The sequence below is a fragment of the Cataglyphis hispanica genome, chromosome 7, assembly GCF_021464435.1.
Source record: "Cataglyphis hispanica isolate Lineage 1 chromosome 7, ULB_Chis1_1.0, whole genome shotgun sequence".
In the NCBI taxonomy this organism is placed as follows: domain Eukaryota; kingdom Metazoa; phylum Arthropoda; class Insecta; order Hymenoptera; family Formicidae; genus Cataglyphis; species Cataglyphis hispanica.
Genome location: NC_065960.1, coordinates 4,862,530 through 4,887,459, shown reverse-complemented (window position 1 = coordinate 4,887,459; position 24,930 = coordinate 4,862,530). Strand labels below are relative to the sequence as shown.

Here is a 24,930-nt window from a genome sequence, read left to right as displayed (position 1 = left end):
TATATTCACTGATCCATGCTAAAGAAATATGTAAGCGAAATAAATACAAGAATAAAACTCGACTAAAATAAAATCAAGGAAAAGTTTCAATTCAACTGTATATATTATATGGTCTGTTTTTTTATAACATTGAGACATCATATTAGTAATGTTAAATTTTCATATTGAATTTGTAATTTTCTTTTTTGCAATTTTCTAATTGTTTTTTATTGATTAAGTAATCTCAATTGATCGCGATTAGCCCTTTATAATCGTTTACAAATGTTAAACTCAATGAAATGATTATTTCTGTGACAAATCAAGCTTGTAAATATTCTACAAATAATAGAAGAAATACTATTAAATGTTTTATCAATTTATATATTAATGATCAATATGTGCGATAAAGTCATTTATACAGTCAATTTCCTCTGTTTTAAGCTTATCGCATACAGGAGGAAAATGTTAATTTAAAAAAAAGCTGATTTAAAATAGAGAGGGGAGAAAACTAGAAAGAGGAAATGGACTGTATCTAAAAAAAAAAAAGATGCAATAACCTGTCCATTAGCGATATAGCGATAAGATAAAAGTTCTGTATGAAATAAATTATTGTTTCAAATCATATATACGTACTGTATATAATAAACTTGTCCATTTTAGCCATCTGAGATATTATATACGAATAAATTATTGTTTTAAATCGAGTTGTTTCGTCTACCTTGTCAGGCTATTTTCTTTGTATGTATCAGAACAATCACCATGATGTAAGAAAATATAATATAAAAAAATATTTATATCAAATATAAATATATTTGAAGGCTGTACCAAATTCAGTCTCCATTATGCGCAATAATACACCTTATATTCTTACATCATGGCAATCAGCGCTGATCAACGCGCGATGAATGTGACAGATGACAGGTGTCAGTACGTCACGCATGAATAAAAGTACCTGCGCATGAATAATTTTCCAATAATATGGCATTTTTCAAACTTCAAAAGCGTCTTTACCTGGATAAGGTCAGGATAACCGCAAGAGGTCGCCGATTTTTATCGACTGTCGCAAAAAGAGACGATATGAAGAACCTACAGTTTTCCATCTTGAGTATCATGAGTATCCGTCAACGGCGCTACGTGTCTTTAACGTTTGCGCTGAATTCAGCTGTCGTGCAGTTGCGGTATTCGCGTACGCATGTCGCGAGATTTTCGTTGGGACCTGGGACGCGGAGTCGGAGACAAGGCAAGAGGAGAGAACCCGAAATTCCACCGAGATCCCCGGAGATCCCGGCAGATCCGTCACTGACAAATATCACAGCCGACGACGTGATGACGGGGTTCACGGAGAGCGCCTTGGTCAAACGGCTGATGGATCTGAACCCGTCGCAACAGAGTATCCAGACGCTCTCGCTCTGGCTCATACATCACAGAAAACACCATCCGACCATCGTGAAGATCTGGTTCAAGGAGATGTGCAAAGGTACGATTATCCCGTCCACGATTTTCCATCGTCCTTTTTTTTCCCCCCTACCGTTGGATCGAAAAGACGATGCTCGAGTTCGACAACGTGGTAGGATGTATCTCTTTCGGCAGATCTCCAGACAGAACGAGGTCTATCGCTGAGGTTCACGTACACCAAATTGAAATTTTTAGGTTATACAACTGCATTACATATAATGCGGACATCGAGATTATGTAGCGCAGTTTCAATTATGTAGCACGAACCGCGAATTGATCGCGTCCTCTCGTCGCTTGGAAAGTTATCTTCATTAAGATAGGATCATATGTAGGATAGGTAGTTTCAATGTCGCTTTTCAAATCCACTTATGAAGCGACTCACATTGTTTACCTTTGATTCATTGGATTAAGAATGATATATTGTTTTAATAAATATATTTGATATTGTCGCGGTATATTTTTATCAAGTGAAATAATGGCATAATGATGATACGAAAATGTTCATCATATAACTGAAGAATAATAGAAATGTATTTGAGGCTGTATATAATATATTAATTCTTATTTATACATATAAGTATTATTTTTCCAAAATATTATCTGTGACTCTATCTTTTTATATGGAAATTGATAGTGCGTATAATTTTGAGCATGCATATAAGTTTAACAGTTTTCTATGTACATTTTTACAGTGAAGGACAATCGCAAATTAATGTTTATGTATCTGGCAAATGATGTCATCCAAAATAGCAAGAAGAAAGGACCAGAATTTGGAAAGGAATTTGAAACAGTCTTACCAAAAGCATTTGAACATATGAAAGGTTTTGATGAAAAGACAAGGGACCGGTTAAACAGGTTATTGCAAATCTGGGAAGAGAGAGGAGTCTATGACAAAGCGCAGATATCGGAGTTTAAAGCAGCTTTTGCAAATTCTGAGAAAGATTCTGTGACACCGCCAAAAAAGAAGGCAAAAGTTGAAATAGAGAAAGTAAAGGTATGTTCTCTTAAATTATGTATAAGAGCTTCTAATATACAACTAAAACTTTCAATTTAATGTAAATAATATTAGCATAAAAATAACAGAATTTATTTAATGTTTGCAATATAATATATTCCACAAATTAAGCAGGTCTTATAATATCTCCAAATATTATCTCAATATCTGGATTTGATATTTTTAAACAGTAATTTATAATTTAAGATGAAAAATGTGAAATTGATATGCATTTGTTATTTGCAGAAGGAGAAGAAGGAAAAGAAAAAATCGGAGACTGAGGTTGAGGTGGATGGCACCAAAGAGCTTCATGTGACATTAAGCCCACGAACCCCTGCTGGCGATCCACCAGAAACCGAGGAACTCATCAAAGCCTTAATGGTTAATTTTATTAATTATACAAGCAACAATCATGATGCGGAATTTGTATCGTCAGCAATAAAATATTTTATTCATATGGAAATACATGTTGAATCCATGAGGCATATCAGTAGACGCTTTGACAATTTGACACATCCACCCTATCTGTTTTGTTTGGTTGTGTTAGCCTTTTTTTTTGGATCCAAGTAAAATATACATTTGTGTATCCTCTTTTTCTTTAATTTCTTGAGAACTTCGTTTTCCGCTAAGTAACTCAAGTGGATGCCGATTTTTAGCAATTGCTCAATGCTTTGCTTCAGTATAAAAAATATTACACTCGCTATTTCTTTGTCAATGTCATACTTTTTTATAAACTTATTTTTTTTAGTTAATTGCATTACAGTATTGCTATATATTTTGCTTATTCTCACATAAATAGAGTATGTTGTATTAAATGTAGCGACAGTGAAGATTTCCGCAATATATAGCGAGTATTTGAAAGATCTAAAACGTTGTTATTTCAGACTAATGCCTTCTGTATTTTTTAGGATTTGGAAAATACTGCATCCTCTGATGCCGGTGTTAGGGAACGTATCGCGTCCTTGCCACCGGAAGTTTCGGAGGTCTCGTTGCTTGCGAATCTTGCCGATCGAACGGCCGCAGATCAATTGAGCGCCGCGGTGAACGAGGCCGCCGCTCTTCTAGCCGACTACAACGGACGGCTGCAAGCCGAAATGGAAGATAGAAGGAGATTACTCACGATGCTGCGAGATTACACTTTGGCGCAGAGGCAACTACTTCAGCAGGCGCAAAGCACCTTAGAAGTATAATTACATTTTCTTTTCTCTTATATTTCCATATATTTGCATAAACTCAGCAGTATAAGTAAAATCTAGGATACGTTTTTTGTAATACAGAAATTTTTTTTTTTTTAATTATATAGCATATAGTTTACGATTTATTTGTTAAAAATTACTATAATAATAAGAATTTTTGCAAGTTCCCTGTATTACAGAGGATTATTATTTTCATTCATAGGACTATAAAGAAAAGCTTAAGAAGGTATGTGCGGTTCGATCGGAGGTGAAGTCTCATATTTCGAATCTTCCCGATTTAACGCAATTGCCCGATGTGACTGGCGGCCTGGCGCCTCTTCCTTCCGCCGGAGATCTGTTTTCCATGCACTAGTGTAAGTTTGTGACGCGAGCGGCGTTTATATAGTTTATCACTTTAGTTTGCGTGAATAGATGAAAATTTGAGATCCATAGTATGAGAGTTTTATACGACGGCGATGAAGGAACAAAGGATTATTGTCGATGATAACTTTGTACTGTGGAATATTTGATAAATCTAATGTATAACGAAAAGTCCCATACACGTATATGAGCGTAAAGTATGAAATGGGGAGATATTAATAAATGAGATGAGACTGGAGTTATATTGAGGCTGAATGATACTGAGTGATAGTGAATGCAACTGAATATCTGAGCGATAAGGATACAGAATTACTACATACGAAAAATTTGCATTGTAATTCTGGATTTTATACTTTAACTGGTGGGTCGCTCAGCTCCTTTTTGGAAAGAATCCTTTCTGACAAAACAATATGTATTATACATCTGTGTATGGCCAACATATACTTTTACGAGATAACTCGTTGCACAAAGAATCCTATGTACAGTAATATGATGTGAGACACTCAAAATATTTTGTCAAATTTCGACAAACAATTTATTCTGTATCCAAAACTGTTTGCATTATAAACTGATTGGTTTCTCGAATTGATTATATGAAGACTGTATCATCGAATCTATTGTGCATAATATTATGAAAATCATGAAATACTTATAAATGAAATAAGCAGAATCATATAAAGATGTTTCTAAATACTAAAAATGATAAATTGCGTAAAAAATACCAACGCACCTTACGAAACTACGTGAAATCATTCATATGACAGACCGAGATTTTCCACTGAATGTTGATAAGGGCATCTCTATATTTACGATAGAACCTTTCATTCTGGAATTTTCAAAATCGATCAGAGTAAGAGAAAAAAAGAAGATCCAGAATAAAGGTGTCCTATTATATTTCTAAAAGCGATAGGGTCTTGCGTACCAGACCTCTGTATAATTATTAGGGACGTTTTATTACGTATTTTTCAATTATGTAATCATTGTTTATCGGCGCGGTATATTAAAGATAACACTCCGAGATCGGGTAACTATCACATGTATATACGCTGTAGTTTAGTACGATTTTTCTTAGAACTGACGAGACGGTATTCGTAAACATCCGATTGTAAACGAACGGTAGTCCTCATAGATAATATTGTAACTATTTTAAAAAGACAGATTGCGTGACTGTGGATATTAAAAAAGAAAAAAAGATTGTAATATGCGAAATATGAAGAATAAATGTTTTGATCGTTATATACATCATGACTTCCTAATTTTTACGTCCAATAAAATTGAAATTGTATATTAAAATTAAAATTATATGTTTTCAGGTAATTTTAAGTGCCAGACACAAAAATAACAAATTTATGATACAATATTATAGTTTTAATCTAATAAATCTGTAATACAATTATTGATTTAAACTATTTATATTTAAAATACACTTATATACATACTAGTATATAGTATTTCTTTTTCTATATTTTCATGAATAGATCTAAATTATTATATATTTTCCTAAATGTAATAACATATCTTAGAGATCATTATATGACAATACATATATCAAAATTGGAACAATATATAAAAGAGTAGCATGTCCCCCTGTGCAAGGATGACATGCAAAATCGTCCATGAAGTGTTCCAACACATATATATATTTATTATACATTATGTTGAAGTGTACAAACTCATATGCACTATAAAAGATTTTATATATATATATATATATATATATATATATATATATATATTATATATAATTCAATAAAATTCTAGTAAGTCTTAAAATACACAAATCCAAACTTTTATCATGATGTTAGAATATCTTATAGTAAAAAAAAATTATTATGTATATACATACGTATATTCTATATTAACATTTACATATTTTTATTTATAGGTATAAACATTTCTTAAGTCTCATGAGGATGCGGAGATCTAGTGGGCTTCAAAATCAACTTTCCAGTATCGTCACAACTCATATTAAAATCGCTAAGCACGCTTCTGGCTCGCTGAGTTATAATACTGGGTGCTATCACTCTTCTATGCACTCCCATCATAAATAATATCACTGTAATAATAATTTCTTGATATAATAGCAATATAAGTTTATATGAAATATGCGCAAACATTTCTGTATTTACCTAATATTATACTAGCCATTGTAAAGAATGGATGATTGCATAAACTCTGCGTAAAAGATACTGCTGATGTATTGGGATCTGTCAGCCAATGCCAGGCACCAATAGCGGTGCAGATGGAGATTAAACCCAGTAGCACTGCAAAAATATCAAAGTATCTATGATTAAAGTGATCAGCAACACAAAGAATTATAATGAAGTATGAGAAATTCTTAATCAATTTAATAAAACAATTCATTGAATATAATCAAGATAATGAAGTATTATAAAAAAATTATGAGTCAAAGAATATTTGTTACATTATAGTAAATATAAATAGAATGCTATTATAGTTTCTGCATAATAAAAGCAAAACATAGAAAAAATAAATAACATACTTCTCCATCGCGTGGTGGCTGGTTGTAGACTAGCAATAACTTCGGTGAGTCGTCTTTCGAAAGCTTTCAGGTCTGAAAGTATAAAGAAAACCGGGAATTAAACTTGAGAGGCAGATAACCTCGAAATTGTCGAATCATTTATTCAAGAATCAGTGAGACAATTGAATGTGATTAAACTTTCGCTCTCGAGCCGTCATCTTTAATTTAAGATGATACGAAAACAGAGTCGTTAATTAATGTTTACATGTAAAGTGAGGTTAATTACTTTTTTTAACATGTAAGTATTTTACCTTCACACACTGTCTGATCCAATGACATGATTGTTTATCGAATTAGGACATTTATCTGCTCGAAGAAATCAGAAAAAATATGTACGATAAGTGATAATGATTGACAAATAAACAACACATGAAAAGCGATCCATATTTGTGTCAGGAGTATCGCGTATCGAGTGTCAGGATCGTGATGACAGTGGTCCTTTTCCAAAATTCACTGCCAGTACTAGAAATCTACAATATGTTACGTGAACTATAGATTTTGAAACACGGCCAATATCATAAATAACATATATATATAATAATAGAACAGTCAACTTCACACAAAAAAATGAAAAAAAAATTCTTGAAATAATCGAATCATCTCGCGAATCTTTGCGATAAATAATATGTAGCGATAAGTTTTCAAAATTGATTATTGTTACAGAGAAAGAGAGAGAGAGGGAGAAAGATTAGAGAAGGAATAAAATGTTATTATTTTAATTAAATAAGTTTTTAAAAAAATTAAATTTTTTGTATAAAGATTACATTTTATTAATTTTTTCCAATATTTTTTTTAATCTGTTTTTTTATTATTATTATATTATATGAGATATATATTATAATAGAATTTTACATATATGGATTTTTTCTCTTTAAAAATGTTTATAAGTTGTACAACGATTTTGTGAAAATTAATTGAGAGATGAGTTATAAAAACAATTTTTAGATAATTTTCACTATTATCTATTTTATGCTGTCGATTTCTGCATCATCGTCAATAATTTCTCTGTCGCAATAATCATGCTGTAATAACATAATAGAAATATATTAAATAATTCTATCAATGAATGTAGTGAGAATTTTTACTATCTAAAACATATTACATATTTATAAATTTTCAAAATAAAAAAAAAATATATATCTTCACATTTTTTATTAAATTCTAGCAGTACTTTTTTTATTTTTTTATTTCTCGAAGAATAGCTTTTTCATCTTTCTCATCACCGAATGCAAATATTTTTTTTAATTATTCGTCTCTCTAAAACGAGATACTCGGCGATAGCGGAAGCTCGTCGCCGGCGCGTTAACGGGAATGCAATCTCTGACCGCGAAACTAGAGGTCATTATCCCTTATCGTAAATAAAATCAATATTATCGACCCTGAAGAGACACGGTGTAAAGAAACGCGTGGCTGATAGTTCCTATGGAAACGCGCGATCGAATCGCGACACCCATTCGCGTCGACTTCTTCGGCGTCGTCCCGACCCGTGCCAGGTGAACCCTAGGTACTTGCACGGTTCCTGCCGCAGTCTTACAAATATTGACATGCCGAGAAGCCGCGATACCGCGTGAGTCTAGGAAAACTATTCGCAAAACTTTTAATCCATTGAATTAATTTCGGATTATCCTCGCGATTACTATTTTTAAGAAATTTGCGTATCTTCTTCTGCAATTTTATTCACGACGATAAGAAATCTTATGGGTCTATCTAAGGGTGTTCATTACAATAGAGAAACTGGGTTGTTAGGATAATTTCTGATTAATGGAAAAAATCGATTTGTTCAAAATTTTCGAAGGTGTACATTCGAAAAATTTGATGACAGCTGAGAAAGTAGAGGATCGTGTTCGAAATATAGAAAGAAAATAGAAGAGTTTAAAAGTTTCTTGTGATTGAATCTCGCATTGTCTCAATTTTGCGCGATAATATTCATAGAGATTAAAAAAATCGAAAGAGAAATATAGAGAATTGTTTTCTAAAATATTAAATTAAATTACAGAAATATAAAACGTTTAATAATAAAATTATTAACGATAGAATCGAAACTTTTAACAATAGATTCAAACATTTTTATATCGAATTATGACGTTAAAAATTGATATTAAACTTTACATGGGAAAAACGAAAAAGCTTCAAAAATAGATCTTTTTCAGATATAAAAGTGCGTATATGCAAAGTACAAAATGATCTTACGATAAAATATTAAAAATATGTGCGATTTTTTTAATGACATTTTGGCGAACAAACATCGAGTGATACGAAATATATATATATATAGTCTGGCTCGAAATTATATTGCTGATGGGAATTTCCGCTGACGGTTGCTGATTCCAACATAGGTAGGCAATCGAAAATGGGCAATTGTCATGTAAGGGCTTAGTTTAGAGTTTTTTGTTTTATCTCTTTCGATCGCGTTCATCGTTGTTTTTGCGCGTTACGTCTTCCCGCGGGAATCGCGTACGATTATGATCGGAAGAACATCGCTGGTAGAACAAAAGAGACTTCAATGGGCAAGGGAAAGGGGTACGTATAACAACTGGTAATTTTAAACAATTATAGCGAGTAGAAATTTTATTAAAGCGTTATTAAGGTTTCTGTGTCACCCAGTCATAGCTCAAAAGATATTTCTTTATATTTTATATTATTATTACATTATGTACTCAATGTATTATATATTAAAATCTATGATAAACTATGTAAGAAAAAATAAAAGTATCTACAAAATTTTCTTTTATCGTTTCTATAGAAGAAATGGCTCGTCTCGGTATTAATTGGGGACCTTTAAAACCAAGTAGCAACTACAATCGAACTCACATTCGGTAGGTTCATCAAAGCACTATTATATTATCATTACATGTTGTTTTTTTTTAATTAAATAATAATTGTTTTATATAATATTAAAAAACAAATCATTAAATCTCAATAAATTCTTTTAAATTGTCTTTTAAATTCTTTTTTTAAATTCTTTCTTAATTTATTAATAAAATTTAATTTATATTAGATAATTTAAAATTATTTCACCTATACACGAGAAAGATTAAAATTCCTTCTTTCCGGTGATATTTAAAATAAAAATTCCACGACACAGCACTTACCCGAATGATGTCAGATTGTCCTTGGAAGAAATTAAGGATAAGCAACCCCTTCGTGCAACCGGACATTATGGAAGTACTGTTAGTCTGAAAAGTCTGGTGACGGAAAGTTCCGGAAATGGCAACAACAATCTCAAGTGTCTCGACTACAACAGCGGTAGTTTGATTAATCTCCGGGATCAGATGGACGTGTCGCAAATCAGACGCAGGAGTCCCAGTTTGCCCCCGATTTTCAATAAGGAGCAACAACAGTACTTTTGTCAGCTGGTAAGCAGTCTTTCACTTGGCTAAATTACATATATTTAAAAAAATACACATATATATTAAGTAATAAATCAGAAAAATTACAAGAAATATTATATATATCAATAAAATAAATTAATTAAAAATATTTGTGAATATATATCTTGGTAAAATAATCTTTATAAAAATAGAAGACAAATCTTTAAAATTTGCAGAAAAGAAGATCAATGTTCAATATATAATTATTTATTTATCAAAAATATGGAATAATATCTAGGGTAATTTTCTGGATATATTTTAAATCATATCGAAGCCTTTCAGAAGTCTTCTGGATAATCGCCGAGACAGTTATATTCCCATCTTTTATCGTGAAATTCTTTTTGGTACAAAATTGAAATCGATCGGGCCATTAATAACTTCGCTACGTTCGATAGAGAGTTTAGCTACGAATGAAAGGAATATTGCCTCTTATTGTCACTTGAATAATTAATCGCTTACCGAAAGTTTACCAAAAGTTATGTGTAACAATAATTTTGTTAATACAGTCATATATAACCGGCTAAAGTAATTGAATAATTAAGTATGTGTTATTTATATTACATCGAAGATATTGAAAGATAAAGAAAAATTTTGTTTTATCCACCACGTATTATCCTTAACTTATACAGTTTATAAAAAAACATTAATTTGTATCAAGACATTTAATTTCTTATTGCGAAATGCTAAACAAATTTCTATGATAGAAAATATAATATATACTTAAAAAAGCGAAACATGATTGCGTCTTCACTTGAAAAGAAACAACTTTCATTCTAATTCCCCAACTCTCTAAATCCGACGATCCATTAAATTAACGACCACATCTAATTACGATTTCATAAAAGGCAAGCGATACTCGATAGTACATTGCTCTCTCGCAAGGAAAAAGCAAAAGTAAGGCAGTCTGGTAAATCGATTCTTATAGCGATTAAAGTTCAACGACCTCAAGGCTTTACACTTTGCTTTTAAACTTAAGAGTAGCGGACATTAAGTTCGTTCTTTCCACCCCTCAGTTAAAAACATAATGACGCAAAGCATACGAATCTATTTTATCACGATTGTTGCGCTAAATCTATTTGAACTAGATTACTTCGAAATTGAAAAAAAATCAACATAACAGTTAATTTTAATTTATTATATTTTTAAGAGTTAAAAGAATTAATCTTTTAATGGAAAACTAACTAATTTTTTAGATTAATTTCTTGATTTTTTAAAAAAGTGAACATTGAGCGCTTTTAATTATGTATAAGAGTACTAATTATTTTAATTTATCAATTGCAAGCATCCCTCTATTTAATTATCAAGTTTCTACATAGAAACACGAGATAAATAAATGCACATGAGATAAATAAATAGATAAAAAATAAATTAATTGTACGAGTATTTATACAAATTTACAAATAAATATTATTACAACCGCCTTGTATTTCGCTTTCATTATATTTGTAAACAATAAGAAGTAAAAATAAAAAAGCAAAGTAAGAAAAAAAATCTAGATTGTGCATGATGATTTATGTGGCGTACAGACGTCTCCGGCAGGCACGATAGTAATATTCGTAATATACATACTTATATAGAACACGAAAGAACATAATTCTTCCTTTCACAAGCCGCGAAAGCCGGAACTCCCGCACTCGATCACGCGAGCACACCTCCCTTCGAGGGAGTTTTTCGAGGGCGTTCTATCTAACTTTACCGTCTCGTATTACAGGAACAACAGCGTGATTTTGGTGTAGAGGGATCGCGATACCAGTCACAGAGATCGCACAAACTGGAACACCATCACCATCGGTCCAACGATCATCGCGAGACCCATAAAGAGCCTCGTCATTACGGTTCACCGGGCGAGGAACGCGAAGGCGAAACTTCCGGTTACGCCAGCGATTCCATTGATGTACCTCAGGCAGGGCAAAGTGAGATCTAAACTTTAATTCCTAATCATAAAATTATACGTCAAAATTACATTATTATTAATAAATTTTTTTAAAATTTTTGTATAAAAGAAAATCTTACTTTTATGTATATGCGTGTGTGTATGAGAGAGAGAGAGAGAGAGAGAGAGAGAGAGAAATATTAAAATGAATATAAATAAATATAACAAAATTCCTGAATAATATTAATTTTGACATCTTACACATGTGTATGAATATTTTAATTACTTACAGCTGATAGTAAAGCAGCAGCCAGAATGGAAATGACGGAAAAAACTTGGCAGAATCCTTATTGCACTACCCCGGAAAGTTCATTGCCACCCTCGAGGAGGCTCTCGCCCGGCAAACTAGGCGAATTAAATAGGCCAAGGTGGGGCAGCGTCTGGGGTCAAGACGGAAGAAGCGATCCGCCACCACCCTCTTGGCTATCAAGATTAGGACAATCGAGTCAAGTAATGTCTATTGATAACTTGTTGAACACCTTTGAAACTCTAAATCACTCAAGAGGATTTGAATCTATCCTCAATCCTGGAAAAACAAACACAATTATATATACATACTGTCATATGCTATTAGCTTTATGACACTTTGACATTTTTCCTTCTTGATATATTGCGAGAAAATTCAAATTGCTTACCTATCTTTCTGTAATCAAGGTTTTAGTGATCAATCATGATAGCGCTAGCAGTCCGGACAGTTCAACAACTGGTTCGACTAGTTCCGATACCAACAAAGTATCTCATCTTCGGGGTCAAAATATCCCAGTGGACGCGGACATTCTTCAAGAACGTGAAACAAGGCGGCAGAAAGCGTTGGAACTGCAAAATGCTATCAAGCAGCAACTTGAGGAAAAGGACAGACAGAGGAAAGAAGAGAAGGAGCGACGGATGAAAGAAGAAAAAATGGAAGATGAACGAATCCGACGCGAAAGAGAAAAAGAAAGGGAAAGGTAAAATAAATAAATAATAAAACAAATGAAAATTTGAAAAATATAAGTTAATTTAATTAAAAAATTATAATAATGTAATTAATTTAACTAAGAAATATATAATATAGTATAAATAAAATCATATAAAAATTCAATATATATAAATATTTGCATCACAGAATATTACAAGTTTTTACTATGTAATATGTAATATTTAATATAATTCTTCTTATATTTTTATAATAAAATAATAATGCCTTTTCTTCGAGAGAAATATATTTTTTTGGAAAATAATCTTCTCTAAATAAAATATAAAATCGCACTCGATGAATTCAATTCATTATATAGATTTGAAGAAGAACAACGAATATTGCGAGAGAAGGAAGCGGCAAAGCTGAGGAAGGCGCAGGCGATGCGCGAGGTACTGGAGGCTGCGGAACGGCTGGCCAAAGAAGAGCGGAAAAATCGGCGGAAGCGGAGTGGGCATACCAATGAAGACACCGACGTAATGATGCAATCTTCCAATGAGTCAAATGTGGCCATCGGCGTGGATATACGCGAAGAAGAGAATTGTTCGCAAGCACAAAAGCAAAGCACAAACTTGACCACCGATTACTCCGTGGAGAAATGCAAAAGTCCGAAGGACGTTAAGGAGGCTGACAACTATCGCGAAAGCGAGAACGACAAAGATTCGCAGAAGAGCTATTCGCAACCAAATTATGCGGACAAGTCGGAGGAGGCTACGCTAGATCTGAGTCCAATGTCTCTTCAGGTTCCCGTGAGCAAGGACGTGGCGATCGTGCTGAGCGGCAGACTGGAGGATCCGGAGATCCTGAGCAGGGCGAATTTGCAACTGGTAAATCTAGTGATGACGCCGCGTAGATTCGCGGAGAACACCGCGGACTATTTATCGCTAGGTCTCAACACGATCATGAGGAACAATGGAAGTCCCAGGAATCCGAGGAAATCCTCGAGAGATAGCGCCTCGTCGGCCCTCGTGGAGAACAGACTGTTGACGCCCAGCAAATATAGAACACTGGCCGGCCGAGACTTTGGCACGCAGACAGACGTAGAGTCTGATATCCAGGAACTGCGGGAGAAGTTGCAGAATCAATCGATCAGGGAGCAAGATACGGAAGGAACAAAGGACAAGAAGGATACGACGAATGCCAGTCGAAGAAATGTTGAAAAGTGAGTCGCCATATCGCGATCTCGATGTCGCACTTACGGGCTTCTTAGAGCCGAACGGCGACTATATTCTCCCCTGCATGCAGTAGTATCTGCCGGTAATTATCGTTTTTTTTTATTTCATAGCATACATAATTAGATGATAATTTGATGATCATAAGATGCTTTGTCGCGAAATGTCTTTCAATCCGCGCGAGGAAAGCACCCAGTAAGTGGAATGTTTTTAATCATTTTCTAAGAAAATAGAAAGCGTACTTACATCTTTCTTCATCTGTGACATTATTTACAATATTATTTTTTGTTGAGAAGTTTATTCATTAAAGTTTGCTGCTTGCTGAAATCTGAATTTATCCGCTAAACTTGGCAAAAGCATGAATTTTGCCTCTGGCGTAAATCACTTTTAAAAAATTTAGTAAAAATTGCGATTAATGTACGATTTTAATCGTTCATTCAAGGTCGATCAATGTGAATCCAGGTGAGGAAATTTCCATAAAAACGCTTTCGCGATCCAAATCGCAACCCAGAACCACGCTCGATAGCAGACCGCGATGGAACGCTAATCGGTAATGTGAAAAAAATATATAATAATATTTAAATATACTTTTTAATCAACGCGAACATAAAAAAATAATTAAAAACACTCTTAGCCCAGGTACACGATACCGAACTCAAAGTGAGAAAGACCCGCACTATCAGAGAAAATTAAGATTAAGAAGACGACAAGTCGAGTCTAGCGACGAAGGATCTAGGTAAGAAATTTTAAAAAGTATAAAAAAATTATAAACTTAAATAATTATTCAACTAAATAAAAATTAAAATATGCAATTTTAAATTATAAAATTTTAAATACGAAAGATAAAGAATTATTGGTATTGAAATCGTTGCAAATAAATGAGATTAATAAATAAAGTAGCATAATTTTTTGTATACTACAAGAAAAAAACTTTAGGGGATAAGGCTTTTTTAAATCAATTATTGTAATATAGTATTGTGTTGCTTATCAAAACTTCATCATTCCGAGACGAGATTAATTTATATCAGGTCGCCCTCTCCCGATCGGCGAAAATCGAATAACGGAAAGTCGAAGAGCCGGAATATCACCAGGCGTAAAGCGAAACTCGAGAGTTACGACGCCGATCTATCGATGGACAGCTTGAATTCCGTTGTGCCTCTACGAATCGACAAAAATGGAAAAATCAATATTGAGGATCGTGCTGAAAAAAAGATGCGAATGGATAACACTTCTTGCAACGCGAATCGCGCAAAACGATCGGACAACGATAATTCTAATGTCTGGTGCGGACAAGAGATCTTATCCAAGCTGTCGTCGTTAAGAAGTGTATGTTGTAAAATAACTACTTTATCACGCTAAGAAATAATTGTTACAAACTATCTTCCGATGTTATTTTTACTTCACTATTATTTTTATATCCATTAATTCTATATCAAAAATATCATAAAATTTTAAGGAAAGTTTGTCGTCAATTCTTGAAGCTTGATATATATATTTAGTAGTTTTAGTATATTTTTCAAAATATATATTCACATATTTCTTTTTCCAGGGACTTTTGATGAAGCAAATGGAGTGGGATTCCGAGCGATGTCTAGTCTCACCCGCTGCATCCGAAGTCTTTTAAATGCCCGCAGAATTTTGTTGTTTCCTTTCGTTTTTCTTTTCGTTTGCATAGAAAGTGAGATCGAGTAGAATACAAAGGGGTTTCCGCCGAGAAATATCGTTTGTTTTTTCAAGCAAACAACACGAGCTATTTAAATATCTTTCTCGCATTGCAGATTTAAATAATGGCTTTTGAACTGGACGATCTGCTAAAGGATGATAAGAAAGATGCGAATTTGATACCCGATTTGAGCAAGGCGACCTGTAATTCTTACGAGGAGTTCCGGCGACTCAAGGAACATTGTCCGGAATTTAAGATCAAACCGGAAAAGGTCCGGCTCTTCTGTAATAACAAAATATTACAAGATAAAAAATGAATTATATGAATATAGAAAATTTCTTAAAAATCCCGCATGCTGTATTTAACGCCTTTATGTAATAATTATATACAGTTATATTATATATAATTATATTGAGATAAAAATCTTATATTGAGAGAAAAATATTATTATATTGCTGGATTTAGTATGGAAATATTAGATTGCACTTGATAATAATTAAAGAAAAACCTTTGCACAAAGGTAAAAAGAGAAGACATCAAGGTCCGCGATAAAGATTTTTCTTGGAAAGCGACCAAGAAAGAGCTCAAAGCTATCAGCAGGGAATGGACTTACGGCGATCCAGTTCCACCTGATATGAGGGAATTGGATCTGCAAGAGCTGCAACAAGTCGCCATCGATTGGCGAATGCTGACTCCCATCAGACCAAAGCTTCGTCAGGACGAAGAAATGTTTTCGAGATTGGTGAGGACAATAATACCATTCGTTTAAAGATATCAATATTCCTAAAATAATTATTTAAAAATATAATTAATTTTATTATACAATTTTCTTAAATGTTTATTCTAATTCTAAAATTTTATTCGCGAGAAAATAAAATGCGTTTTTTTTTTCTTAATTTTTTGATAAATATGTTGCAAGGTGGAGATGGGCAAATTACAGGCGAAAACCATAATAAAAGAACGTCGTTCGCTAACAAGCCCTATTAGACGAAGTAAGAATCGCGCGGGGATAATCGAAAGCAGCGTAAAAACCTGTAGAGAATGCGGCGAGGAATATTGTTTCGGCGAATTTTGCGGAGATGTCCTCTACGACTCCTTTGTAAGAGTGGTCGTTACCATCAAGCAGCCAAAGATTAAAATATCCGCGGACACCGAGGCGATAATTGCCAACATGGAACGCAAGAAAAAAAAGAAAAAGAAGAAAGGGAAGAAACGGGTCAAAAACAAGAAATCGTCTAGAAAATCCGCCAGATTGTTGGTCAACGGTAAAATGAGAAGATCGATAACGGATCTTGAAATTCAAACTGTCAAAACGAAAGTTAATCAAGGACAAAATGAGAAACCGGTGAAACAATTTAAGAGAAAATGTAGCAAATATACGAAGAAAGGCCTTTTACGCAAATAACACAAATATATATAGTGATTATGATATTAATGAGAAAATTTGAAAATCTATAAAAATTTCTTGCATGTGCTCTAAAAATACCTCATATATCCATTTGTATATGTAGATTATTCTTATTATACAAAAAAAGCTTTTCGATAAATATTTAAAAGATATTAATAATTTATAAAGAACATAATAGAAAAATATTTTAATCAAGTAAAACGGTAATTATACATGCGGCACCAAAATTTTTGCTATAATCTACTTATTAAGAAAATATTTGAATAAGATATTATAGATAAGTAAATAAGAAACGCATATGTATATGAAAATATATAATTAACTAGAACTAGAATATTATAAAATACGCGCTATTGAAAAATTAAATACATGAGACTATGATAGCTCGATAAATAAAAGGAAGAACCAACTCGAAATGCTTTGCATTTTACTATTTGTCTGTGTATTCTATGATTCCTCGATATAGGTATATACAAATCGGATAGGCGCAATGTGTGTATGTGAATGCTCCCAATTAAATGCTGGAAAAATATAATTTTTATTCACTTTGTGTCTTTCTTTTCTCTCTCTTTTTCTGTCTTTCTTTACTTTGTCTTAAGACACATTGCATTATTCTCACACATTTTTCCATAGATATCACAACCAAAAAGCGTACCTTCACAAGAAATGTTCCGTTTCGTCGAGCGAGACAAGTGCAAAAAATATATATTTATGTATATATATATATATAATATATCTCCTGCATTGCACAAATATATAGAAATATTTCGATTATATGTATCCTAATTTCGAAAATGTGAACGCATAATCGTAATTATTCAATTCACGTGAGCAGAATATTTCTCATCAATTTTATATCTTTTTCATTTGAACGCATACGTTTTATTTGTCATATTCTCTCGGTTTGCCTTAATACGCTCACATAATGATAAGCTTTAAGTCAATCGAAACGTATACGAATTTTGCACGAAATATATATGCATATTCTGCACAAACACACACACACGCACACACACACACACACACACACATACAGTGAATTTATAATATTAATTTGTCACATGTGTTATAATTGCAACAATCGATGAATAAAATAAATTATATATGTGTAACTTTATATATATGTATATTTGAAATTGTCGTGTCGCGCTTTTGTTTATCTATCTTTTTTTCGTATCTTATCTCTATTGCAATCGATATTTCGAATGCGTTCAGTCCTCATATGTGCCGTGCAATGATAAATTATAATTACATCGAATCGCGCGACTAAAATAGGCCATTGTAATCGCGCTATATCATCATTATATTATTTCGATGGAAGAATCGGAAATATATATTTTCAAAATGCAACATACGAGCTCTGTGTATGAACTCCCTGATGAGAACATACAATCATTATTAATTAAATCTATAGAAAATGTGCAACATGCTATCGTAATCGAAGTATGCTGTATTAACGCATATAAATCATTTTTAAAAATGAAAAAAAAATTAAATTGAAGAATCTCTTTTTACAAAACAAATACCATGTGTGTGCTTCAATGTTCTTCTTGCCTTACTATTTTCGAAATGGATAGATTGTGTGTAATTCGTTTTGGATGTTGATTAATTCTTCGAAAATCTGATCGCTGGATCTCCATCACTGCAGAGATGGACTATGTTAACACAACATTGCACATATACGTTTAGTAAGAAGAGAACATTACTCGTGTATTAATATACATATGTACAATGACAATATAATATATTTTTCCGATTTTATAGTCGGTTCTTGTCTCCCTTTTTCTTTTCGACCCTATACTTTGTTGAGAGAAAATATTCTCCTTCACTTCTCGTTCGAGCTTTCAGCAGAGCACATAACATCCGACACATCAAATATGCATTGAAGCAGGATATTCGAAATACACATGTTCGACTTCATTTCGTCGCGATAAACTATACTCGTCATTTCTGCAAATGCCAGTAGCGATGTAATGATTTTGGAAACAGTATTTAGAAAAATAGATTAATTTCGTTGCGCTTCTTTCGTCAGTGTGATTCAATAGCCACAATATTTTCTTCAATTTTCTTTTCGCATGATTGTTAAGTACTTCTTTCTAATTAGCCAATTAAATTAACGATTGCATTATACGAACAATATCAATATTTAAAACTTATTACTTTTGGAAAATTTGAAAAACGTTATTTGAACTGTTATCTTATAATGGCATTCCTCGATTGCACGATGATAATTTAACTCACCACTGCCCATCTCTATTTATCGTGTCAGCTCTTTGCAATACACGAAATCATATATATATATATATATATATATATATATATATATATATATATATATATATTTTCATTTGTAATGCACAGACCTTTGTTTAGAAAAATAATTGTATAAAAGTTTCGCAGAAAAAAATTTGTTTCTATCGTCTAAATTAAATTAGCTACTCGGATAATCGCTTAATCGCTAATTATCATTCAATTGAAATTTCCTAGTGATACCACAAAGAATCAAGCGACGATGAGAGAAAAGATTTACGCAGTCTTTTCGATCGTGAAAGACTTAAATAAATAAAATGGCTATAAATAAGATTACTAAATTTCTTTTGATATCCACAAATTATTGTATGAAACTTAGCCTTTCAAATGTGATTCAGAGAAGAGAGATGATACTTTTTGGCACGGAGCATATATAGTTGACACAAGTGATTTGATTTATAATGTTAGGTCTTTGCTTGCAGGTTTATAATTCAAGCTTGTTTGGTGTAAATAAATTCATTTTTTCTTCCTTTTTACATAATTCTATACGACCATCACCACACTAAATTTTCAACAAATTTTGAAAGTATAAATGCGTAACCCGAAAAATTCATCTATTATACATAATAATCTTTCTCTTTCTCTTTTTTTTTTCGTATGTGTATATACGCATGTGTGTGTATTTATGAGAATATATCGATATCCAGTATACAAAATATCAATTACTATTCAAACAAGATAGATACTTCTTTCGCTTTCTGCCTCTTTCACTTAAAAGTTATAAGTGATTTAGCATTTTAGTTTGCAACATTCATGTATAATGTTCAGGTATAGTATTCTTATCACAATATTGTCATAAATTTTAAATGATATCACTCTCTCTCTATCTCTCTCTCTCATTCGCTCTGTTTCTGTCTAAAATTATTTATACAATTTTACATGTTAACAGATAATTCTTAAAATCATTTAGAATGAGTGTTGTCATAACATGTATTCTATAACAACAATAGTAATCTGTTTACTCACACATCAAATCATTCTCGTATGAATATAATTTTTTTTTTTATAAATATTTAATATATCTCTGTCGCGCTCCGTTTTTTCTTTAGATAAAATATATAAGCTAGGACATTCCGAGAAAAATGTGAAATTCTGAATAGCTCTCTAATATTTCTAATAACATTTTTGCGCAACATTAACCTTATAGAGCTTAGCATTTAATAGTAATAGAGGATGTTGATAATGTGTATTATGTCACAATAATATCTATAAGATATGCACAATATATAAAATCATTCACTTTCAATGCATGATCAAGAAATTATTCATTAGCATGAGAGATGAACAACTGGATTATTCATGAACGATAGTTTTGATGCATGTTTGATCTCTTCTCGATCTAGTACTATGTTCAATTATTCGAACAATTTACGTGATAACTGTCTAAGAGAGCTGTTTACAAAATAACGTCTGATATAACAAGATACATACAAAATTCAGTCGTATAAAAAAATTATACAAAAATATCGTTCTCGTTTTTCTTTCTGCCATCATGCTTGTTCATGAAACGAAAGTTGAAATTATGAGATCTATTGCTAACTATAATTATGCTAGCTGTAACATGTACATAGCAATCTTGTGTTTTAATTATAATGTAACTGTAAAAACATAGTCAAAGATATATGAAAGCAGTATGTTAGATTAGAGCATTCTCTGTTATGCTTACAAATAAACTGTAAATCCGTTTCAGTAAATTGTCATAATGAAGAAAACTTTACAAATATACATTTTTCGCTTTAGAAAAGATTTAAAAGCTTCTAAAAGTTCAACAAGAAATCAATATTTCTTTATAACATTCATAACTTTATCCATATGTACACTTATGTTGCAAAAATATCGATATTTTACTAGCTTTCTCTTTTATCAAATAAATCTGTTTGAGGTCATTATTCAATTTTCATAGACATGAAATGTATAACAGCATTAATTAATTAATAAATCTGTGAATTATCTGTGAGTTATAATCACATAGCAAGATATAATCACATAGCTTTTGTTTCTCCAAATTTTTAACATTATTATATACATATCTTTGTGTAAGTGTACATTGCACACACCGATGTACATTAGGATAAATCAGAATTTTATTGAAATTATTCATTTTCATTATCACGTTGTGATATAACTCATATTGTGCAATCATTTGTGATGTTATTTATACCACTCCATGAAACTTATATTACTGATGTATTCAACAAGAGAACGTGTTAGAATGTTATTAATTGTTACAAGATTTTCAACGTTCTCTGTTTTTGAAACAAAAAATAATTTATTACTAGCGACTAATTATGTAGAAAAATATGAGGCATTATATTGTAAGCGATACATCAGTAATATAAGCTTACCAGTTTTGGAGATTGTCCTGCGTTATAAATATTACCTTGGAATATATATATGGAAATACTTTCTACTTTTTGCCTTTTAACCATTCATATGAGAAGATTAAGACCGACGTTTAAGTAACAGCAAGACGACAATGCGTACAGAATTGTTTCTTCTTAATGTAGAAATAGTACAATTGTACAAATATTCTTTAAAAGATTATTCAACAAAAGAAACATAAATGGTCTAAGTACCATTCTTAACCATTACACAACTTTATGATACAGATCTACTGTATACATAGTCCTATAATTATAAAAATAAAATAATATGCTATTATGGACATATGTAAAGGTACCTAAGAAAATTAATATATGGACAAGAATTGTCTCGTTAATGATAATTATGACTTATGCCACTCTTATTAAATGCAAGATGTAGACTGAAAGAAATGAAAAACGTACAAAAAATCTTCGTCCTATATGTAGCGCTCTCACGCAATCTGGAAGTCATGACTAACTATAAAAATCATAATTAATCGAAACTAGTCCAATTACTATTATGTACAAGGAGAAAGGAACGATTTTTGGTCAAATGTTCGCGATTAGTAAGTCATCTAAAACACACCTGATTTGTCGAAAGCGACAAATGTCCTTTGGACCAAGCATGATTCTCACTCTATATCCTTTTTTAAGGAACAATATCATTAGCATTGCATATAATCATCCTCAGTTGTCCTTACGAGCCTTTTTTTTACTCTTTTTCTGAGGCTTTGCTTCTGTCCAGACATCTAAAATATAATTATACAGAAAAGATATATTAAATTCGAAAATATGGTTCCTTGTAATTTCGTTTTTAACACAACAAACCTCCCAATTCGTCGAACACAGCGATTTTCTCTTTACTTTCTTCCACTTTATTCTCTTCATTATTTGTGACTACTTTTTCCACGTTAGTCGGTTTTTCTTGCGGTTCTTCCGCAACAGGCTTATTATCCGACTTTGGTGTGGATAATACCGAAACGATTGTATTTTCACTCTCAGAAACCTTCTTATTCTTCTTTGATTTTCTTTTTTCTTCCTTCTCAACTTTCTCGACCTGTGTATTTATAAATAATTAGTTAAATAAAAAAATTTGCTACCATGTTATGTAAATGCAAATATACCTTATCCTGTTCCTCTTTATCTACAAGTATTTCTTTGGTTTTACTTATCTCTTCATCAGAGATAGGTGTAAGAATCACATCTTTCTTTTCCTTCTCTTTAAGTTCTTTGTTTTCTGTTTCTTTAGCAATTTTATCTTTGATTTCAGGCTTTTCCTGTTCTTTTTGCTTGGCCTCATTTATTATATCAGCCTTTTTAGAAATTTTCTTATTTTTCTTCGAAGGAGATTCCTCCTCCTTCTTTTTATTCTTCTTGTCCTTACGAGAATAGGCTTGCTCCCAATCTCCTATTAATTATAATATTGACATCAATAGATAATAGCACAAAACAGTATGCAAACAAGAAATTTCATTTATCCTTATAAATAATGCTAATATATATGAATCAACCAACCATCATCAAAGTCCACAGGTTTTTCCTGAAATAAGTTCTTCAAATTCTTCTTGTTCTTCACCTGCTCCACTTTGTTCTCTTTGCCAATCTTAGCTGAGAGATGTTCCTTTTCTTTTTTAGTTGTGATCTTGTTGTCTTCTTGCTTACGCTCTTTTAGTTTACCATCAACATCATCTCCTTTCGCAGTTTTCTTTGGAACTTCCGCCTTTACTGCTAATGTCTTTTTAGCAGGGCTTGTTTTTTCAGATGCAATTTGTCCATTAGCAGCTTTCTACAAGAAAACATATAATAAAAACTTTTATATATAATAATATTACATAATTATATATTATATCTATTATTAAAATATAAAATACAGCTTTTTCTCTCTGAATAATAAATATTAAATAAAGTTTTTAAATAGTGTGCTTTTGTTATTTGCATAAAATTAGGTCAGGCTAAGATCTTTTAAAACTCATGCAAATATTTCTCAAGTTTTGTTTAGCAAAATAAATGGTATAAAATTCAAGCTTTATTTGCTTAATATAAGTTATATTGTCAATACTATGAAATTATATTTACACAATAAGTCTGTTCTTATAAAAGATATTAAATTTTTTTCTCTAGACTTTTTAGACTTAAAGCAATACAAAATGTAAATGAAATCAAACTTAAAAAAAGAAAAAAGGCCACGAGCAAGTATAGAAAGCGTTAACAAAAAAAAAAAAAACTATTTAGCCTAACATGTGAATTAAAAATGTGGAAACATAAACAAGAACCATCGGACAAAAACGGAAAAAAACAAACCCTGTCAGTGTCGTAACGTTACGTCACAGTGCGCGAGGAGGGGAAGAAGGAAAACAGCCACCTGGCAAGCCACCCTCTGGGATTGGAGGGACCAGCTGATTAGCCGACGTGTGTGCGTGTGTATCGACTCGCAACCACAAACGAGCAACCATATGGCAGACCATCGCGACGTAGATATCTACGGGGAAAAGGGCACGGAGAGCGAAAAAGAGGGATGGAGGGGGAGGGAGAGAGAAAGAGAGAGAGAGAGAGAGAGAGAGAGAGAGAGAGAGAAACCTCGCGTCGCAAAGAAACGACGTCATTTCGCTAACCTTCTCGCGAACCTTGCCACGTTTCTTGGCGAATTTTCTGTCCACGTCGGAGCCCGCGGACAGCTGAGCGAACGGCGGTTGTTCGGCTTTCTTGAAGCCGAAGGCAAACACGAGAATAGCGAAAACCAGCACGACACCCACGGGAACCGCGTATACGTATTGAGAGTGCTGCAACAGCAGACCGACGTGGTCCATGGCGGCAGCCGACGTGCGTACGATGTGGCGGCCGAACTCCGTTGTATCCGAAACACGGGGGGATGATATTGCGGACGTTGACGGTGACGATAGCGACGACGATACGAGTACGTGGACGAAGCAGACGCGACACGACGCGCAGACGGATCGGCCAGCGACGCGACAAGCACTCTGTCGGACGCGCGGCGAACTGACGTCTGACGTCTTCCAGGTGAGCGCTCACCGACCGCTGACGCGGCTATGACGCGTACCTCGGCGGACTTCAGAGCGTCGCTGGCGACAACCGCGGCAGACTTCAGAGCAATGCTAGCGGCTACCTCGGCGAATTACAGATTACAGAGTGCGCTAGCAGCAACTTCGCGCAACTTCATGACGTTGTATTTTACTATTAACCTCAAACTGCGATTCCGCAAAATTTGATG

At 32.8% G+C, this 24,930-nt stretch overlaps 5 protein-coding genes and 1 non-coding gene across 8 annotated transcripts; 4 read left to right on the top strand and 2 right to left on the bottom strand.

Moving 5' to 3' along the window:
- The first annotated feature begins 1,114 nt into the window (after positions 1–1,114).
- On the top strand, positions 1,115–5,224 carry LOC126851191 (regulation of nuclear pre-mRNA domain-containing protein 1B). The gene is made up of 5 exons (XM_050594880.1): positions 1,115–1,456; positions 2,127–2,428; positions 2,675–2,809; positions 3,337–3,612; positions 3,827–5,224. The coding sequence occupies exons 1-5, from the start codon at positions 1,306–1,308 to the stop codon at positions 3,974–3,976; spliced, it is 1,014 nt and encodes a 337-aa protein (XP_050450837.1). The 5' UTR covers positions 1,115–1,305; the 3' UTR covers positions 3,977–5,224.
- Positions 5,225–5,330: 106 nt separating this feature from the next.
- LOC126851096 (nuclear envelope phosphatase-regulatory subunit 1-like) lies at positions 5,331–7,078 on the bottom strand. The gene is made up of 4 exons (XM_050594692.1): positions 6,778–7,078; positions 6,488–6,559; positions 6,114–6,248; positions 5,331–6,040 (listed from the first exon to the last, which is right to left on the bottom strand). Exons 1-4 carry the CDS (start codon positions 6,803–6,805, stop codon positions 5,883–5,885), a joined length of 393 nt encoding a protein of 130 aa, XP_050450649.1. The 5' UTR covers positions 6,806–7,078; the 3' UTR covers positions 5,331–5,882.
- LOC126851262 (U6 spliceosomal RNA) lies at positions 5,511–5,620 on the top strand. Its single transcript, XR_007687652.1, has one exon. It is a non-coding gene; the product is annotated as a U6 spliceosomal RNA (small nuclear RNA).
- Positions 7,079–8,079: 1,001 nt separating the features above from the next.
- LOC126851091 (histone-lysine N-methyltransferase, H3 lysine-79 specific) lies at positions 8,080–15,648 on the top strand. 2 transcript variants are annotated; one of them, XM_050594686.1, is made up of 12 exons: positions 8,080–8,093; positions 8,677–9,046; positions 9,270–9,342; positions 9,612–9,882; positions 11,609–11,810; positions 12,063–12,280; positions 12,485–12,777; positions 13,105–13,947; positions 14,400–14,507; positions 14,592–14,693; positions 14,986–15,283; positions 15,507–15,648. In XM_050594686.1, exons 2-12 carry the CDS (start codon positions 8,989–8,991, stop codon positions 15,579–15,581), a joined length of 2,541 nt encoding a protein of 846 aa, XP_050450643.1. In that variant the 5' UTR covers positions 8,080–8,093; positions 8,677–8,988; the 3' UTR covers positions 15,582–15,648. The 2 variants fall into 2 exon arrangements, with proteins under 2 accessions (XP_050450643.1, XP_050450644.1); XM_050594687.1 differs by lacking the exon at positions 8,080–8,093 and having other exon boundaries at positions 8,100–9,046; positions 9,633–9,882.
- Positions 15,649–15,744: 96 nt separating this feature from the next.
- Positions 15,745–17,563, top strand: LOC126851093 (uncharacterized). Its single transcript, XM_050594690.1, has 3 exons — positions 15,745–15,891; positions 16,141–16,362; positions 16,540–17,563. The coding sequence occupies exons 1-3, from the start codon at positions 15,745–15,747 to the stop codon at positions 17,023–17,025; spliced, it is 855 nt and encodes a 284-aa protein (XP_050450647.1). The 3' UTR covers positions 17,026–17,563.
- Positions 17,448–24,649, bottom strand: LOC126851092 (DNA ligase 1-like). 2 transcript variants are annotated; one of them, XM_050594688.1, is made up of 5 exons: positions 24,314–24,649; positions 23,217–23,487; positions 22,826–23,109; positions 22,530–22,758; positions 17,448–22,450 (listed from the first exon to the last, which is right to left on the bottom strand). In XM_050594688.1, exons 1-5 carry the CDS (start codon positions 24,506–24,508, stop codon positions 22,389–22,391), a joined length of 1,041 nt encoding a protein of 346 aa, XP_050450645.1. In that variant the 5' UTR covers positions 24,509–24,649; the 3' UTR covers positions 17,448–22,388. The 2 variants fall into 2 exon arrangements, with proteins under 2 accessions (XP_050450645.1, XP_050450646.1); XM_050594689.1 differs by having other exon boundaries at positions 24,326–24,649.
- Between the last annotated feature and the right edge of the window lie 281 nt (positions 24,650–24,930).